At 40.4% G+C, this 20,090-nt stretch overlaps 1 protein-coding gene across 1 annotated transcript in view; it reads left to right on the top strand.

Moving 5' to 3' along the window:
• CACNA2D3 (calcium voltage-gated channel auxiliary subunit alpha2delta 3) overlaps positions 1 to 20,090 on the top strand; it is an 824,272-nt gene that overhangs the window by 233,276 nt on the left and 570,906 nt on the right. Inside the window, exon 4 of the mRNA XM_044754812.2 lies at positions 13,141 to 13,200. Within this exon, the coding sequence (XP_044610747.1) occupies positions 13,141 to 13,200 (60 nt within the window). The remainder of the gene's footprint in view (positions 1 to 13,140; positions 13,201 to 20,090) is intronic.

The raw sequence follows: 20,090 nt of genomic DNA, 5'->3' as shown, positions 1-20,090 counted from the left end.
AAGATTTGAGACTATGCAATTTTCCTCCAGTCTAGCTCTTTGCCCCTCTATTTACACTTGGTTTTAAAGCATAATAGTCATGACAGTCAGGCTCCAATCAAGACATTGTGGCCTCAGTTTATTTGCTTGTTAGATTTAAGTGTCTTTGCTTAAGGACCAGTTGAGGTAGCTATTAGTGGCCATGGTTTCAAGGGCCTACGTCACTCCAGAGGACGTCCACGTTGGCATCGATGGTCTGAGTCTTCATAACAATTTAACCAAGTAAGAGTGTCATGAGTTCCATTCTTAACCCCATAACTCACTTGCTGGGTCACTTTGGGGTGGTCCTTTTACCTCTCTCAGACTGTTTCTCGTCTGTGCAATGAGGATATGATAGCTCCCCATGGGCTTATTGTAAAGCTTAAGTGGACACACATTTGTAAAGTGCCGGCATAGACAAAGGCCTGGATCATGTTCATACCCGTCTTCCACATTGTCTTAGGACTCTTAACTATCTTAAAATCAGTTAGCTCCTTCAGAACATTAAGGAGAGTTTAAAAACCACTCAAGTCCAAATAGATTTAATGACTTTGCCCAAACTATGTAGAAGTGATAATATTCAACTGCTTTTGAGTCACAAAGTGGAAATCTTATATGGCTGAACTTACTATTTCTCTGTGTATCTATTTCACTGTGAAAGAAGTGGGGTTGGTGTTTGCAGAAAGGTGAACATGGAGTCAGAGCTGAAATGAAGACTCTATCTTGTTGGGTCTGTAAGAGCATCGACAAGTTACAGGAGTCCCACCTGCTGGGCCTGGGTGCTGAGGAGGGGTACATGTGAGCAAAGCTCGATGAATGAAGAGCAGGCATGGTGTACAAATGAGGTATTGCTTAGACATCTGAGGGAATTTAAGTTTTGGGTCTTAGTTTACTTTTATGTAAAATGGATTTAGTTCTTCATTAGTTCTGTCTTTTTTTCATTAAAAAAATCCTCAAATCTTTTACCACTAGTGTGTGTTCATATATCTGCTTATTTCATTGTCATTTTGAAATAAAGTTATAATTAAAGGTTGACAAGAGGAGAAAGAGAGTTGAAGCTAAGAATAAAGTATATGAATAACTCTCCATAAAAGGTCAAACCTTATATATGTAATTTCAGTTCATTACCTGGGCATTAAAAAAGAGAGAGCCAGCTTATCCTTTAAGCTAGCTTCTCATCCTTGGAAATTTAAAAATGTTAAGTCTGGTTCCAGAGGGTGAAAATTGTTATTCCTTGAATGCAAGAGGAACATATGAAAATTAGAAGGGAGAAAGAACAAAAAATGAGTTAAAGGCACACACTCTGTTCAGAAGCAGTCCCTTGGTTTCCCCAGCTCCATGTGGATGCAGAAGTTCATGGACATGATATCCTGCTACCAGAGCTGGCTCCCTTGCGACTCTACATTTTGAGTGGACTGCCTCACACTGCTTTGACTGCCCAGAGTGTTGGGCAAGGTTTAGAGGGTTAGCCTCAGGATTTTATTTCTATACTGTGGGAGGAGGCTTTTTCTGAGGACACTGACACAAAGCACTTGTGTAAAATGTTGGGGGACCAAGATCATGGGAGCAGTCTTATTTTTCATTATTCATTCTTGATTTCATTTGAAATAAGCTTCCCACATAAGTACATGTGGTTGACTTTACCTTGGAGGAGTGAAAGCCAGCGTGGTCGTATTTCCCAGGGTCCTTCAAAAGTCAAGAGTGACCCAAGCCATTTGGACTTTTTACTTTTCAATGCTCCTAGTACTTTGTGAGATGGAGAAATGACAAAACCTAGTTGAAAATTGTGGTATATTTTAAGTATTTACATTTAACAAATTACTGCTTTTTAACAAAGAGTGCCTATGCGATATGATTGAGCTCTTCCCAAGAAAATAAAGGATACAATCAAGAAAAATTACAATACACCGTAGGCTGTGTGGCCCCCAAAAGGGATGCGACTTTAAACAACTTCACCTTCCAGTGCTATGATTTCTCTGTGACTATACCTGTAATCTCTTTAGGAGATAATGTGGAAAGTCTAACTTTAAGGACTTTTGAGTTGGAAGCCCGGGCCCAATGGCTTTCCATCCCTGGGAAGGATCCGAGAGCTGCCCTGAGCTTGGGTCTGCAGCGAGCTTCCCATGAGGGTTCATATGAGGCCTTCGTTACTATGAGCATGTTTTCATCTTAAAGCCTCCCTTCACTCTGCATTCCCTTCCTGCTACGGCCTAAATGTCTCCCTTTGTCCCTCCCTTCCTCCCTCCTTTCTTCCTTTCCTTCTTCTTTCTTCTTTTTTTTTCTCTCTCTCCTTCCCTCCTTTCTTCCTTTTTTCCTTCCTTCCTTCTTTCTAAGTTTTTTGATATAGGAGTCTGGCTTTATTTTCCCAAACTTGCATCCTTTCCACTTCTCTGCTCTCTGCACTTTAGCCCCTTGCCCTACCTCTGCTCTGAAATGGTTCTTACACAGTCACCCTCTGGCTCACCAGTCAGGTTTGATCAGAAAATCCTTTGATCAAAAAATCCTTTAGGTATTCCAAGCAGGCAGAGATTTAATAGAGAACTAAAAGCTCACTTGATAGTTGGAGGAATTGGGGGGCGTGAGAATGAGGGAAGCTGCTGCCCAAGTTCTGTGGGATTTTGTGACACTTGCCTGTGCTTCTTTCCTCAGATGTTCCTCCTGAGCTCCAGCTCCCTCTGACCATTCCTGGATATCTCCCGGGGGGCAGGTCTGGGCAGTGGTTAAGAGCACCAAGCTAGTTAGTGTTACTCTGTCTTCTCCCTCTCATTCTCTATGTCCTGTTGGCCTCTAAGTCTTATAGATTCTCTTTGCTAAAGCTTTAGCGTGCCTTTCTACAATCTTTCTCTTTATTGCTTTGGATCACCTTTTGATAATTTAAAAAATCTAGATAACTTCAATAATATTTAGCTGCTTAAAACTCTCCAGCCTTCTTACACAGCCCATCGTGCAATCCCACGTCTACATACCCCCCATTTGCTGAACTGCTTGTAATTGCCTGAATATGTCATGTTCTCTTTTGCCTTAGGGCCTCTGCACATGCAGTTTCCTCATCCTGGAATGTCCTCCCTCTGTTTTCTGGACTAGCTCTTGTCCTTCAGGTCTCAAAATAGATGAGAAGCCTCCTTGTACCCCTTAAGCCTGGTCTAGTTGATCCCTCAATGGGCATCCACATATCCTTGCTTCCTCCTCTTGGAGTCTTTATCACATTGAGTTCTCATTGCCTGTTTGTCTTCCCTCCCTGGACTGTAACATCCTCAAGGGAAGGAGCTGTGTCTGATAAACTTTATATTCCCAGCCAAATACAGTGTCTGGCACACAATAGGGTGAATAACAGATATGAGTTAATTTAGACAAAATTAATCTACCAACTTTATTTTGAGCATTGGCCATGTGCTTTGCTCTGTTTTAAGCATGAAGCAAGGCACCATTTTGTAGGAGGTGGGATGGGGATGGCATCTCTGAGGAGGAGTCATTGGAGCTGCAGAATGAATGATAAGGAACATCATTGGGGCAAACATCCAAGGATCTGGGGGAAGAACATCCTTGCCAAGAGAAGAGCAAAGGTGACAGAGAGAAGTTTGTGGTGGTTTGGGGCCAGAAAGATGGCTGGGAGTCTAGGCCAGATGGGGAGGGGAAGAGCTGACTGGCAGGGCCAGATCATGAAGGGCTTATGGGTCATGGTCATGATTAATGGAAGTCATTGGAGGGTTTCAATAGGGGAGCCATGCCATCAGAATTATTCTTAAAAGGCTCCTTCTGGCAACTGTGTAGAGAATGGACTATAGGGCATGGCGTAAAAGCTGGAGACATGTTAGAGGCTGGGGTGTCCAGCAGAGAGATGGCTGTGGCTTTGCCTAGGCTTATAATGGGGAGGTAATGACAAAGGTGGTGAAACATGGGGCATATTTTGGAAGGAAAGCCCACAGGACTCGCTGATGGATTGAGATATTTGTGGAATAAGTGGCATTTTTCAGGTGAGTGGTTTCCCTGCTTCAGTCTCTCTTTGTTTCAGGTTCATCCCTTTCTAATTTATTTTTGCAACGCTGCTACCAGACTAATTTAAAGATGGCTTAAAGTTCAGAACTGATCATGTCACTCTTATGCTCAATCAGACCTCTTCAGCACCCCATCGACTGTGCACAGGACGCACTATTCCTTAGCCTGGTTCAACACCCTTGCTCACCTGACCCCACTTGCCTGGCTTTTTACACCCTCCTTTGCTTTACCCTCCCCATCCCAAACCACCTGCAGCTCTGCAGACACACGAGGCTCCTACCTGGGAGCCTTTACTGCTCCTGCCCCCATCATTTCTCTTGGCCACTTGGCTAACGTCCACTCATCCTTTAACGTTGGAGTCACTGTCACATCATCTATGAAACTTTCTCCACTCTAGTGCCCCATGCTCTGGCAGAGTTATCTGCTCTCTGCTTTGAGTTTTCATAACACTTAAACCTCTCTGCGTTTTGGCTTCCCCACACGTAAAGTTGGTATGATCTATGCTTTCCTGGAGAGGATGGTTCTGAGGATTAATTGACTAAAGCACTTAGAACAGTGTGGCACTAGGATAGGAAGTGGGAAACCTCATAATTGCCTCTTGTTATCACCTTGCCTGGCTCTCCTATTGTAGCCTACACCACGTTGTCTAATTACTTGCTCCTTCTCCCAGCTGGACTATGAATGAGTCAGTCATCTTCATGGCCCAAGCCCCTAGCATAGTTCTTCTCACATACTTCATCATCGTCATTGTTTTTGTCATCATCATCATCACTGTTGCTGTCATCATCATCAATAATAAGAGCTAACATTAAAGGACATTTACTGGGTATCAAGAACTTTTGCCCAGAGTGCTCTCATGAAGTGGCTGGATGCGGGATTCAAAGTCAGGTTGTCTGACCCCAGAACCTGCTCTCTGAACCAACATGATATGTTCCCCCCGACCCCCAACTGAAGTTACCTGGTAAACATTTGGATGGATGCATAGAAGGAAAGAGTATAAAGGGAACTGGAATAGCTTTTCCCCTCCATCAAATTTATATCAGGATCCTTCCTGAGTAGGTAAAGTCTGAATGGATATGGAAATTATTCCACATTTTTCCATTTTCAAGGGGAAAGGGAATTTCCCTTCCCTGGCCATGGTTGGGGCTTAGAGGCTGCGAGCTGCCTGTCACACTCACTGTCCTGTTCCATGTCTCACAGGTGCCATCTGTCAAAAGAGCTTGCTTTGGCAAACAGCTTAATTTCTATGTTAGTGCCATTCTAAGAACATCAGTCAAACTTTTTGATAAAGGCCCTTGCCTCATTCCATTTTCAGCCTCACTGATCACGGATTTTGCTGAAGCTGAATAACAGTGGTAGAGTCTGAAAACCAGTCCGTAAGGAGCAGGTGCACAGCCTTGTGTTTGAGAACACAGGGTTTGGAGTCCTTTCCTTGGCAGCAGAATTAACTTTCACATAACCTCCCTGTAACTGTGAACTTGAGGAGTTGTTCCAAGTTTTCCTCATATGACAGCCAACCGTGGGAGGCACAGACTCTGTGAAGTTTTCTTGTTCCAATCAAGCTGTGTTATACTTGAAAATCTTGTCTCTTCACTGCCCCATCATAATAATATCTTACACTTGTGTGGAATCATTTAGGAAATGTTGTGTGTGTACATTCTCATCAAATTCACACACTGAGGTGTAGACTAAAGATGATATTGTTTCAGTTCATTGGATAAGAAAACCAAAACTCAGAGAAGTTAAGATTTTTCCAGAGTCAAGCAGCTAGTGAGTAGGATGATCTCGATTCAAACCCTGTCCTTGGGTTCTGAGACCTGTTCTGATTCTACTGGACCATAATGCTTAGAAGACCAAAAGCTTTTCGAGGTCCAAGACTAAACCATATATTCCTTCTGGCCTTCTCAGTTCTTGGTGCCACTCTGGTTACTTAATAGGTTCTTAACAAATACTTGTTAAACTAAACTGAACAGAAATGATGGAAATTTGTTGCTTCCATCAGGAATGGGAATTCTCTGTGGGAGAGACTTTCTCACCAAGACCAAACCTTGTTAACTTAGCTGCACATTATCCTATCTTACTTAATCTTGTTTTAGGCAGATGTTCCCATCTTCCTTAGCTAGTTTGACAATACCTTCAATGCTCTGCCATTGTGGGTTCCAGTCAACACCTCTAAGTAAGCCTGGAAAGGATGTAAGTAAGGGTTGGAACAGAATTTTATTCACCACTGTCAGACCCTTCAGTGATAGGTCATTTTCATTGTGGAAAACAAATGTTCTTCCTCAAACTGATATAATGTTATAGTTCTGTTAATCCTGGACTCTCCGCTTGTTAAGTTAATGACTGTTCCATTGTCCACAAAGGAAATAGTTTAGTTATCTCGGAGCTGAAGGGTCCTGATGGGACTTTCAAGGTTTATGGTTAAATAGCCTTGATTTTGATAATCAACTCTAAACCATTCCTAGGAGGGCTACATAAGCAGAAGACCATTCTTTAAAATGCTGTATCATTTGGAAAAATTACTTGGACTGAAATATAAGGTTGTCTTGTCTTCCTATCTCCTCTCCAGCTGCCTTGGCCCTTGGGCAGCCCTTTGAGCAAAGTTTGGTTGTTTGCGTCTTCAGTAGCTTTGCAAATGTTGCAGTTTGGCAAATGCAGCCTCAGATGTAGAATGAGATGGCTTTGGTTTGGAAATTGGCCATTCATGCTGATAACAGGTATTAATTTAATCAGCCTCAAATTGATAACAGGTATCTCCTGTGGAAACAAAGATAATTTATTATTGATCGTGTCTTCTGATGTAAACTCTAGGCTTATTTTGTCTTGTAAAATGCTGGTGTAGCCTTCTGCAATCTGAAGGAGACGGGAAGGGGGAGGAGTAGAAAGAAGGCGAGAGAGCTCCCCATGTTCACACAAGATGTGTTCGCTCTATTGTTCCATTACCTGCTTTCTCTGGAAACTTTATAGATTAGCTTTTATGATCCATTTTGAAATGTTTGCTGTTTTTAAAGCAGAAGCAATCTTTGCAGCTTTCAGGCAGAAGGTCATTTTATACAAAATGTTCATTCGTGTACAACAAAGCTTATTTCTTCCACAGGAACAAAGAAATAATGAAGGCTCCTTAAAAGCTGTTTTTTCCTAAAGAAATGATCATCTTGATAGTTGGTGATTTCTATGTGCCATTTCTATTGGAACTGAAAAGTGAAAATATTTGTATCAATAAGGATTACTGAATATTATGAAGCCCTCAGATATGACTCTAAGGGCAGTTTCAACATTTCAGAGTGGGAGGGAAAGATGTCTTGGATTCCTTCTTGTCTAATTGTGTCTGTCTCTCCAGGTTATTCCTTTTGCTATGGTTTATTCCTCGTGGTCATCCAGTCATTGATATGGCCTCTGCGTAGGTCTCTGAGATCCAGCTGTTTCCAGAACATCTTCTTGCCTCCAAAACTCTGTTTGAAATGTTTCCATTGGCTGGAACACTCTTTTAGCACCACTCCTTCTTCTAGAAGAACCTCCTGTTCTTCTTTAGGGCTCAGCTTAAATCCCACTTCTTCTGGGAAGCTTCCTGGCCTATTGTTAGCATTCTTTGTCACTTATTCCTTTATGTTGAAATAGCTGTTTTCATTGTGTGTGTCCCTCATCCTTCTGTAAACCACCTCCTGTTGTTTCATGGCTCACTGGTGTTACAAATCCCACACTTGAAGAAACAGTCATCAGATTACTCGAGCTACAAAAGCAGCAAACATTAATCTACACTGCTACAGAGGGATACCAACTCTATCTGAGAACAGAAGGGACAGGTTTTCAGTGCCAGAAGGATTATGAAAAAAGTGAATTTGAACATCTTACTCTTTTTTTAACTTAATGGTTCTCAAAAGTTGGTGTCTGACCTTTGATACAGGAGACGAATGTTTGAAATTAGTCCTGGGAACAAATCAATCTCATTTTGTCCAGATTCATGGAGACATCTTTTGACGTGCTGATGGCATTTTAATGAGGATGGAGATTTTTCATTTTGTTTCTCTGATCAATTGAGTTTGAATCTGAGTTTGAAGCAAGGACCTGGGTTTCCTCTGTCCTCACCCCTGTAGACTGTCAGTGTGTCGAGTGCAAGCCCTGCCGCGTAACAGGGTGCTAGGATGGCATTAACCCAGGTACAGACACATTGGCAAGAGCTGTAACTCTCACTCCATCAAACTCAAGCCATTAAAACAAAACCCACTGAATCTACCGTGAGGAAAAGATGACTGATGACATGCTGGGGAAGGTTGTGATGGTTAATTATTACTTCTCCTCGATCACTCCATTTGGTTGTTTTTCTACACATTTAGCTCTTGTTGATTTGAGGGAAGACTCACGTGATCTCGAACTCTGATAATAATGACAATTCAATAACTAGCTCCAAGCTGATCATCAATGCAGCCCAAATCTATGTTAATCATTATGGATTTTCCTTAGAGGTTCCTTAGTTGAGCTTAAACATTATTTGAGAAAGAATTATGTATTCATTTCAGAAAAAAAATGGCAATAAAAATCCTGGTATGAGAATTAAATGTGTTGTTGCAAAATGTTAAATGAAAACCACTAAACCTATGAAGTGCTTCGAAATCTTTGTTAAATTCCAATATCTCATTATAACAGCATTTACAAGCCAAAGCTTTTTAGCTTTAACATAAGAAATAAAAATAACTTCTTTCTTTGCTACTCCATATGGTTTTTATATTTCTGTTTTACTTTAAGGAGTTTCGTCCATAATTGTCCCCCCACTCTCAATTTTAGGGAATTTTATTTAAAATTTTTTTCATTGGTACACAATTTGTTCATTCTGATAGATTCAGTAGTAGTCAGTTACTTTGGCTGTATAATCACATTTTCTATTATTACCTTTCCCACCTCTCGCTGCACATTTCTTTCTGTCTTTTCTCCTCTTAAGCCAAAATGACTGGGAACGAAAAACAATGAAATACAAGTAGAACAAAAAAATCATTTTCTTCTTCTGATTCAATTTTTACTTTGACTTGCTGTCCTATTTTCCCCCTCCTGGACCATGACGGAAAGTCTGACCTCTACGATGTCTTTAACCCTAGTCTCGATTTAAGTGTTTTGGGGGAGGAGACGGGAGATTGTGCCTTCTGTCCTGTTGTATGGATATATGTGGGGTCATTGTAAGGAGAAATAAGATGTGATTTTAAATGAAATGCTTTAATATCTCGGCTATTCCCCTTGGCAGTTTTGCCTTCACCACAGCTATAAATACTATCCATGGTCCGTGGCTTCTAGTATTTCTTGTTTATAAAGAGACCTTTTGTTTGTATTTATTTCACTAAAATGGAAGAGTTATTTAGAAACATAAAAAGTCAATGACATGCACATCAACTCACGAATTGCAACTTTTTACCTTGTAGATGCTTTGTTCCAAGGCCAGGATGTATATTCCAGTATATTGTTATCATTTTTATTGAGTAAAGAAATGTTTTGGCGTTAAAGGGCGAGGGGAGGGTCTTTGGACAAAATTGCTGTTTTCTCTCACCTCAAAGCTCAGTTTTGAATACTGTCTTCAAAGCCACTTTTATTTCCAATGTTCAGTTTTAATTAAAAACCACATTCACAATTCTGTAATCCCGTCTGCAGATCCAAAAGGGAAATTCGTACAAGAGAAAATTAACTTCTAATTATTGAAAGCACACTGCCTTTCTAATAGATATAATAGAGTAACAGTTTTCCTCAGGCTCAGTGGCAGTTCCTTATATAATAACTAAAATATTAGCACATTTAAATTGATTTTTCTTACCTGCAAGTGATAATCAAACTTATTTTTAAAACATACTTAATTTGACTTAGATTATAAGGATATTCATTCAGGAAAAAGACATTATAGTCTGCTGTTTTCTACTGGCAAACATCAGAGTTGGAATTTGGGTGTTCTTGACTTTGTTAAATAATGATTCAATTTATTTTTATTTTATTAACACTAGGAACTTCTGTCCTCAGGTCTCTGTTTTAGGTAAATTTATGGCATATGATTTCCTTCTTAAGTAATATTTCTTTTGACTTGTTTATCTTTATGAGTTTTTCAGAAGAAAGATCAGCTATCCTTTGTTCTTTCCAAAAGGTACATAGTTCTCAATGTGCTGTTTGTCATTATCGTTTCACAGGCTCAGCCTGTTCTTGCGAGTTTTCCCCTGAATTCTGCCATAAAATGTAGGCCTGTCTCCCGTTGGCACCAGACAGAAGGTTGGATAAGCTGGTGGTAGTCTGCATGAAGGGCACATCATTTCACAGCCCTGTTCCAGAGTACTTGTTTGCCTCACATGAGACAACTATTATGTATAGCTGCCTGTTGACCATCTTTTTCTGAATCATATTTCGTAAAGCTTTACAGTGAGCATGATGGGAAAGTATCTTCATGGAAAAAAATGTGTGAGATAAATTAAGTTTAAAAAAAAGGTGAATTTAACTTTAAGATGAACATAAAAACTGGCTATTAGGTTTCAAATTTCATGTACTTACTACTCCACACAGAGAACAGTGTCTTGGCTGATCTGAATAGTTATTACAAGATTATTGAATTGTTTCCAATGTCTTGCCTTCTTGTGCCCCATGTCTTGTATTGCAGTGTTGTGGTTGAAATATATTTCATGTTATGTTACATATGAATATGTTATATGGTATGTAAGATATATATATATATATATATGTATATACACACAGATGTAAATAAAATGTTGCATATAAAATGCATTTCATGCTATGCTCATTCATGGTAATTTCAACTTGGCTGTTATTTATATCTTATTCTCTTATTTTTTGGTCCTATACTACTTAATCATTTTTTTTATTTCCTGTTCTTCACTTTTTTCAATCTTATCTGCGTTGATATTATTTTTTCATCATTTGTACATTTCATTGACATTTCTTCTCTGGGTTCTCAGAATGCTTAGACGCGATGAAAAAACAACTTCTACGTGTTTAAGTAAACACAATAAAAAAATGAATGGCTTTTTTGATAATGTCAGTGTTCAGACATGCATAATATTTATACATACTCTATAAATCTCAGTATGTAACTGATTTCATGATGCATGCATAGAAATTCTAAATCTATTACAAAGATTAAGAGAATAAGCTCTCACAAACATAGATTTCTTCTATCACTGCCTGCCACTCATCTGACACAGTCCACATGGATATATTTGCAAATTGTGCCTTGTGATCCTGGGAGGCTGACGACCTTCTTTGACTGGATGATTCCAAGAAGACAGACCCCCTGAAAGCTGACCTAATGAAAACTTGAGGCCACTGTTTCCAGTCTACATGGACAGTGTCTCTCCTTAGTTTTCTTTTTCTCTGTTTCTCATCCTCTCCATTTTATGCCTCTTTTCTATAAGTATTTTATATCTTATAGTGAAAATACATATGTACACGGATTTTAAAAAGATAAACGAGAGTTGAGAAACCTTGGAGGGTTGGTGGAGCTCATTAATCAAGGCATCAGGGTAAGGTCTGGGATAAGTGCTGTTTTTAATCCAGTGGCTCTCAAACCCTGGCAGCATCAGAATCCCCTGGAGAACTTGTTAAAACAGAGCGCTGGGCCCACCCCCAGAGCATCTGATTCTGTAGAATTGGGATGGGGCCTGAGAATGTGCGTTTCTAATAAGTTCTCAGGTGAAACCAACACTGCCAGTGAAGGACTACACTTGGAGAACCACTCCTTTAGGGTCACCTTTTCATGTGTTTGGGGTGAGGGAACAGGCCCAGAGAGAGGAAGGAGCTTGTCCAAGACCTCAAAATTGTAGGGGGTTGCATCTAGGCTAGAAAAAGAAGTGGATCTTCTGGCTCTGGCTCTGTAATATTCTCCTGGAGTCTGTTCTTTGATTGACCAGAGAGGGAGAAGCCCCTGCCTGACCATCTGAAGGAAGACTGATGTGCCCCTCCGCTCAGATTCCCGTCTGTGGGCAACACTGTCTCTGGCTGGCCTGTCTCTTTCTTTGTATGTCCTGGGGAGAGAGAGAGCTTAGCCGTCAATACTGGTGCCTAAAGTTACCCAAATATATTTCAGCCTCTTTATTTCCATGTCCAATTTAATAATTATTCATGGAACATTTGTCTGTTGATTTGTGATCATTTAGCGATTAATACCAATGTCATCATTTTTCAAACATGGCCTATTAAACTCAGGTCTGTATTTTATCAAGAAAAAGCAAATGAAGGACAGCATAGGCTACAAAAGTAACCATAGGAAAGATAGAAATGGCTGAATTTTTACTTGGATGTAAAGGTTTTGCTTTTAGTTCGATGAAATTTCAGTGAAACATTATTTCACTAAAAAAGTTTTCTGCAATCCTCTAGCCTACATTTTCATGGTCGGAAATTCTTATTGTTGGCAAATTTAAATTAAAATAAAAATGATTTCGATAGTTGACTAATCGTCTTTAAATGGAATTTGATGAACTTGTTTTCATAAGACTATGAATTGGTTGAATTTAATTGGCTAAGAAGAATAACAAGAGTTGTGTATTTATGGATACTGCTTATTGATTTAATTTCAGTGATTTCTTATTGGGATGCAGATTGTCAAAATGGCATTGATATACCATGAGTTCAAATAACTGTCACCTGATAATTACCTGCTAGAACTGGGTGCAGAAAGAATTGACTTCAAATGATTGAGGGAATTAAAATAAGTAGTCTTTTCCAAACCATTGGGGTAGAAAGTTAGCCCACTTAGAGTTGGACTCAATTCAATTCAATAAATCTTGACTAGGAAGCTTCTATACCCGAGGAATATACTTTTCTAGGTAAATTTCGGCATCCACATCGGTCCTTAAGGGCCAGTGTCTTTAAATTGTTACAAAAATGGATGCAGAACGTGCGTGCATTTATACACACATAAAAATAAATATTTGTTGGAAGAATTATAATTAAATGGTGTAGGCAAAAACCAGATTTGACACTGATGTTATTATTTTCAGTTTCACGGGAGTAAATGCACTGGATCACAATGTACATGCCATGATATAATCTGTCATTTTTGAGCAATGGAGAAACATCAGTCTTTTCGTGTTGTTGAAATGGGGTCCAGGCCACACTTCTGATCTTTCATGTTGCTTTCTGTCTTTTCAGCGTCTTGTGGAGGCTGCAGAAGAAGCACACCTGAAACATGAATTTGATGCAGACTTGCAGGTAACTGGTTATAGTTTGAGTTAAATTGTTTTGTGCGTGTTTGCTACCAAAGGAGAAATACTAAGTGTACCAGGACTACCAGGTTTCAGTGGTTAGGAGAGAAAGACTTTTGAGAGGATAATACAGAGTTGAAATAAATGTGCCTATTTCTTGACAAAGCGGGATAGAGATCTTCAACCGTTTTCCACCATGACAGTTGCGATGAGTGATAAGACACACTCACGTGCGTGTAACCAGATTTTGATGAACTCTTCCCCAATTCTGGGGGCGTTAATCAGTCAACTGACAATAATCACTAGAGCTCCTAATCGTAAATTGCTAAGATAGATAGCAGAATATGTTCAAATCTCACTTCCCTAGCTGCATTTTAAGTGACTGAAAGCAATGTTGTGATGGATCTAACCTTGAATTAACTGTTAATTATATTTAAAAATTAAATCATTCACAGACATGGGATTCGAACATGTGCTTATTAATAAATTTCTTGCAGTAGATCTTGCATCTAATCATGGCACACCTGGTTGAGAAGGATTTTAATGTTGCTGTGTATATAGAAAACATAGTAAAAGGCAACAAGGGAATTGAATAGTACTTGGAAGTTCCTTTGGGTCCCTCCTGAGATTTGTTGTCATTTTGAGTTCTGTGGCATTTCCTCACTACTAGGAAAACAGAAGGAGTCAATCATAATCCTTAAGTCTGTGCTTTGCTAGAATATCTCTCTTTTAGTGGCATGTGGTCACCATTAGGATATAGTGTTTATTTTGCTATATTTTCATTTATGGGAAAAGATAAAGGCTGACATAAATCTTCAAGCACAAAAAAGGATGGTGATACCAAAGATAGCCTTTGGCTGTGTTTCTCTCCCATGGATGTACTTCTTGTGGTCACTCTCATCTGTATCTTTTGCCTTGTGGGTGAAAGAATGCGCACTGAAGTAGGAAATTGAGGAAAGTTTAATAAAGGAAATACTTACAAATGTGTAGTAAGAGAAACCAACAAGCAGTGGTGTTGTAGTCCAGGGCAAACCATACTCCTGAAGGAACAAGGGGAGGGGGTGATTTCCAGAACCCAGGAAGAGTAGCAATATGGAAAATGTATTTGATAGAGGGGTGCAGCCAACCATGGTGAATTGGTAAGGGTGGAATTTTGGGGGACAATACCTCAATAACATTCTCTAGTCTTCTGTTCTCTTGCTGTTACCACCAACTGTTGGTGTGGTTGGGGTAGTTCAGTCTCCTGAGACGTTGAGTTGAGTGGAGAAGGGTGAAGAAAGGGGTCTGGAGGAGAAACAGAAAATATCAAGCCCGCTTGCTGGGGGTCATTTTCAAGCATAACACCCAACATAAGAAGCAAATAGAGCCAGGACTGTAGCCAAGCATTAGAGATTCGAGAGGGCGGTGGAGAAGTTCAGGGGGCTGTTGGTAACATCCAGAAAGGAGTAGGGAAGCTGGCCCAGCTCTTTGAGCAAAGCTGCAAGAAAAGGGGCAGAGGAGTCAGCTGAATGTAGCAAGGAGCACCTTGCCTTCCTACAGCCACACCTGCACGGCAGCTCCAGAAGATCCAGGGCCATTTACTGCCTATGTTTGTCTTCAGCATGCCTCCTCTGCAGAGGGTTAGGACTTCCTAGAGTGGGCCAGAAGGGGTTTTAATAGAAGTGTCAGGAAGCACCTTTGTAAGTGTGAAGATTGTAAGGACATCTTGAATGTGTTGCTAAGGGAAACTGTCTCTCTTTCCTCCAGAGTTCCTGAAGCCTTTTCAGAAATATTCTAGTTGTAAACTCAACTTACATCACCTTAACTTAGATTATAACAGTGAATGAAATAAGAATCCGTGAGTCCACTCTGATGATAAATAAACAGATAGATAAATACATAAATGAGAAGGGAAAGCTCTTAGAGTAGAATTGTTACTGAAACTGATCTGGGTTTGCTTCCGGGCAAATTAAATAAGACTCTTCACCAGAAGTAGTTGTCTTACAAAGTAAAGTATATTTGTGGCAAATAGGAGACAATGAGGAATCATTTCCAGAGTCATGGCGTCCCCGAACAAAGGGAAGCAGGGACATTTATTTTGGATGGGGAATAAATATTCAAAAGGGAGAGGTGTGTATGCGCTTGTGCAGGCCCAGGTGGAAAACATGCTTCCACATACACTGCAGGTTACGGTAATAAGGCCTAAGCTCCTCCTGGAGAGATCTCATCATTAAAAATACGGCAAAGGTCATAGGCGTTAGTTCTCTGGTGAGGCTTGATCTGGTTCAGGATGGTTGGTGATTGCATCTCCTTAACATAACAAAAGGACAAAGACAAATTTGGAAAAACAGTTAAAATATCCAAATCTACCCTTGAGTTCCTCCGTGTAACTAGTTGGTGACAGAATGCCAACTAAGAAATGTAGAAGAAATGGTGGATTTAGAAAATTATGGTAATCATTGATTCAGGCAAGAATGTTCAATGGATGCTAAAACTAGTAGGTAAAGGTTTGATAAAGAACAGAACGTTGACAGTCTCAAAATATCTGCCCACAATTTATTGTTAATTACAAAGGAAAAAATAGCAACTTTACTATGGAGAAACCTGGCAGCCATCACCTTTCACAGGTAATCAAAGTTAATCTGACTAATAATGGGATAGAATGGCATCAAGTGCCTCCAGATGTGTGTTGAGTTTTAGGACAATGCCCTATGTAGAATTCTTGTCCGAAATGTGTAACCTAAATCTAATCATGATAACACATCGGACAAATCTGGATTGAGGAACGTTCTACAAAGTAACTGGCTGGACTCCTCTTCAAAAATGTCAAGGTGAAGAAAGGCAAAGGACTTGTTCCAGACTAAAGGACATTAAGACACATGACAGCTAAATGCAATGTGTGATCCTAAATTGGATCTGGAACCAGAAACAAAGATTTGAATATGGACTGTGCGTTAGATAATAATATTGTATCACTGCTGAATTTCCTGATTTTGATTGCCCCTTGCGCTTATGTAAGAGAATGATCTTGTTCTTGGGTTTTTGTGGACCAAATATTTGGATCCATTGGTCCAATAGGAAGGAGTTTTCAGGAGAGTGAAAAAGATTATTGGAAGTCAGGACTGTTTTGGAAAATCTAGTGTTTATGGCTCATACTTATAGTCAATTTTATTCTGAAATCAGTTGTCTACAAGAAGTAGGTGGGAAAGGAGGAGGGAATGATTTAATTGATTTTAGGGGATTATTTATCCTTCAGCAGAGGAAAAATATTCTGTAGTTTAGCTCACCTAACCTAGAGCCACTCTTTTTTTGTCTGTCTGAAGCTATTGTTATCTTCGGGAGTGTTCTCATTTCCTTCCTATTATTGAAGTTTTACAATAAAATTCTAGTGTAGCACAACTGGTTCCCTTGTTAAATGTGATGCTGTAAACATGTGTGCAGCATTGGCGTCTCTCGGAAAAAAAATGGAGACCGAGAAAACGAATCTCTGGGGTGTTATAGTTTTTGTTCTCTTGGGAACAAAGAATAGGAACTCAGTTTTTCCTCCCCAGTCATCTGTTCTGTATAAGTACAAGAGAAGTACCAGAGGCTACAGCTGTGTTCTGAACACAAGAGTAGATGTTGAAATAATCTCTCAATATTACAGTGTCATTCACTATCCAGACCTCAGACCTTCGTGGAGTCTTCCCTGGGTCAGAGTAAACCACGTGCGCTTTTGTGGAAACCTGTAAAAGAGGGACCTTTGAGAAAATGGATGTGCATCGAAGAATGAGTGTCTGCTTAGATGAAGGTTTTGAAGCTGTGAAGCTTTGACGCTATTAAGCGCAGGTCTGTTAATAGCTTGGGTGTTAGCCCCGTTGCTGTTACTAGGGTAGCAGGTCTGTGTACAGGCTCTGAGTTTATTGCTACGATGGTCCATTAGGGCTGATCAATTGTTAATCTGGGTTCTGCTGACCTCTCGGCAACCCCTGAGAGTGGATTGTTTTCACCAAAAAAATTTCAGACTACCATCTGCTCACTGTGAAATAATGCTGAGGTGGTCCCCGTGCTATTAGCTCAGGAAGAGCAGAGGGAGCTGAGAGTCTATTTCCTACAGAAAAAAAAAAGTGTCTTTGTGACATTTCCTAAACTGTGTAGCTTGTCATATAGTCTTAGCCCCACAGTTCCAAAAATAGAAAAGAGATTTGCCTCTTCTTTCACTTTAGATTGGAGTCTTTGTGTCATTGCACCATTCATGTGCTGTAAAAGTGAAGAATTTGTTTTTCATTGGTAGAATCATCCAAAGTTACACAAAGAGGGGCCGGCCCCACAGCCGAGTGGTTAAGTGCACATGCCCCCCTTTGGTGGCCCAGGGTTTAGCTGATTTGGATCCTGGGTGCAGACCTAGCGCCACTCATAAAGCCATGCTGAGACGGTGTCCACGTAGCAGAACTAGAAGGACCTACAACTAGAATATGCAGCTATGCACTGGGGGGCTTTGGGGAGAAGAAGAAAAAAAGGAAAAAAAAAAAAAGATTGGCGACAGATGTTAGCTCAGGGCAATCTTGAAAAAAAGAAAAGGTACCCAAAGAAATGCCTCCTTTATTGTCTGGATTTTATTTCCATTTAAATTTCCTGTCACAGTCTTTCCAGAGTTTTAACTTTTTCTCTGTGGGTTTATGGCCTTGACATCAGCAGTCCCACTGTAAGATCCTTAAATATGGCATTACATTGTTAGTTCTTAGCAAAACTGTGTTTGGGTAAGAGGCAAAATACAGCCTCTGAAGAGTCACATGTGTGAACAACCCACAATGCAGCATCCTCCATAGAAACCAGGGCTGCCTGGTGTGCACTGGCTGGAGAACTTTCTTGTTGACGCTGGTGTCAGTTCAGCCCTCTGGCTTGTCCTCCTTTATGGTGGCCCATGGGCTCTAGATTGGTCATCTCTTGGTTTTGTCCTTTATTCCTTGATATCTTCATTAGGGCAATTTTCAGTTATAGGTGATATAAACAGAGGCCTTGTTAAAATGGCGTCTTCCCTTTTTTATTTTATGCTTTGAATGAACATACGTTTTTCATGTAAAGCACCTCTGAGATTGGTAATTATAATGAAAACAGTTTTTAGTATTCTCAATTATCATGTGATTATTTTAGCGTTTCACCCTCATTATTTTGAAGACAAAACTTAACTTGGGGTCGGGCGGACTGATGGGGCTGGACTCTAGCCCTGATTGCCCTAGCCATCCATGAATTTCCAGAAAACGAGGTCTACACATGTGGTATAACTCAGAGGGAGTGCCTTCCTCCTCTTACTTACTCTTTCTTTTGGGGTTTTTCCACTGGCAGCAAAGAAGACGAAAAAAGTCCTTTTGACAGTTTACTAAAAACCTGCTTATCTTTGAACCACAAACATATTTTCTTTGAAAGCTGTCTCAAATAAGTGCCAATTGCACAGAGCTGGTGCACAGCGGAAAAAAAAAAGAAAAAGAATTGTGGTTTTGAATTGTGTATCCTGCAGAAGGCTTTTCCATCACGAAGTTTTTATAATAATTTTTCTTTGTTGTTTTGTAACAGAAAAAAAAAGCCTGGTGACATTCAGAGGGATAACCAAAGTTAGAGTGGAAAGGATCTGAGGGGCTGCAGAGTGTCCTGAATGTCCCCTCCTGGTCATCATCAAGCTGCAGTTGCCTGTTTTGCAAACACAGTGGCCTGATTTCAAAGTTGGGGTGAGGGGTTTTCAGGGGGAGGGACGCAGAGACCACTGACGGACGTCTCTGAGATGGGACGGCTTACAGTATTTGTTGCAGCACCTTCCGCCACCTTCTTGCCACTGCCTGTTGCCATGGGAGGTTTGTGTTTAAGGAGACCCAGGGGAGGAGAGATGGGCGGCTTAGGAGCCCCAACATCCGTTTTAGAACATATAACACTGTCCACTGGGAGAAGGAAGCCTTTCTTGGAAAGGATTACCAAGGGCAATGGAGTAGCAAACAGCAGAGCAGAGCTGTCCTTTTCCTGACAGCCTTTCCCTGCTGGCAAGTGAGGCTTTGCCCTGGGGAAAGACTATAAGTTGTGAAGGAGAGTAAAGGACGTTTTAGTAGAAGTACTTCCTGAGTGGAGAAAATGACTCTCCTCACTATGTTTTGCATGTATTCCTGTCAAGCCTCAATTCATTCTTGCCCTCTTTGACTGAGTGAGGTGTTTAGCTCCTTTCTGGGGGTGGGGGGTGGGGAGGCGTGCAGCACAGAAGACCCAGGTCCCAGAATTGGAAATGGTGTTTTTCATAGAGATAGCTAATTGACTTTGCGCAAGACAGATAGGGGTCACATCTATAAGAGAAATAAATGAAAAAAGATGGAAATTTTCACACTCTGTATTAAAATAAGTCCCTTTTATTTCTCATCTAACTTATGAGAGTATGCCTATTGTTTTTTCCTTTTCCTTTTTATCGGCTTGGCAGGGGGTCACAGTTAGTCTTCCCTATTTTGAGATCTTGTATTAGATGTTTCTTAGGACTCACCCCATGTCATTTATTCACAAGACTGATGTGTAAATGGTTTCTTTAAGTCTGAGCATTTTAAAATAAAAGTCATTTCTCAGTTGTTACACACACACTCTATGCACACGCTCTCGTTCCTGTTCACTTGGCTAGAACATTGTAACTTTTCATCAGGCCAGCGCCATGACTCCAAGCTTCACGTTAATCGTTTGCTTGGTGGTCACATGATATGCTCACGACCCTGACTGTTGGTCACATGAAAGTGGAAGAAGGGGCAGCGAGTGGAGCCTCAGCTTGATCTGCAGAGAGCTTTGGCCTAGAGGTCTGGAATACTGGTATTTCTAGTCCCAACTGGACCGTTTACCTGATCAAAGATCTCATGCCGTGGCCTCTTTGCTCATCCATGAAATGACGCACTTGTAATATCTAGATGATTTCTAAGA

This window comes from Equus asinus, chromosome 21, assembly GCF_041296235.1.
Source record: "Equus asinus isolate D_3611 breed Donkey chromosome 21, EquAss-T2T_v2, whole genome shotgun sequence".
NCBI lineage: Eukaryota > Metazoa > Chordata > Mammalia > Perissodactyla > Equidae > Equus > Equus asinus.
Note: the sequence above shows the minus strand (reverse complement) of the source record. Positions and strands in the feature narration are given on the sequence as shown.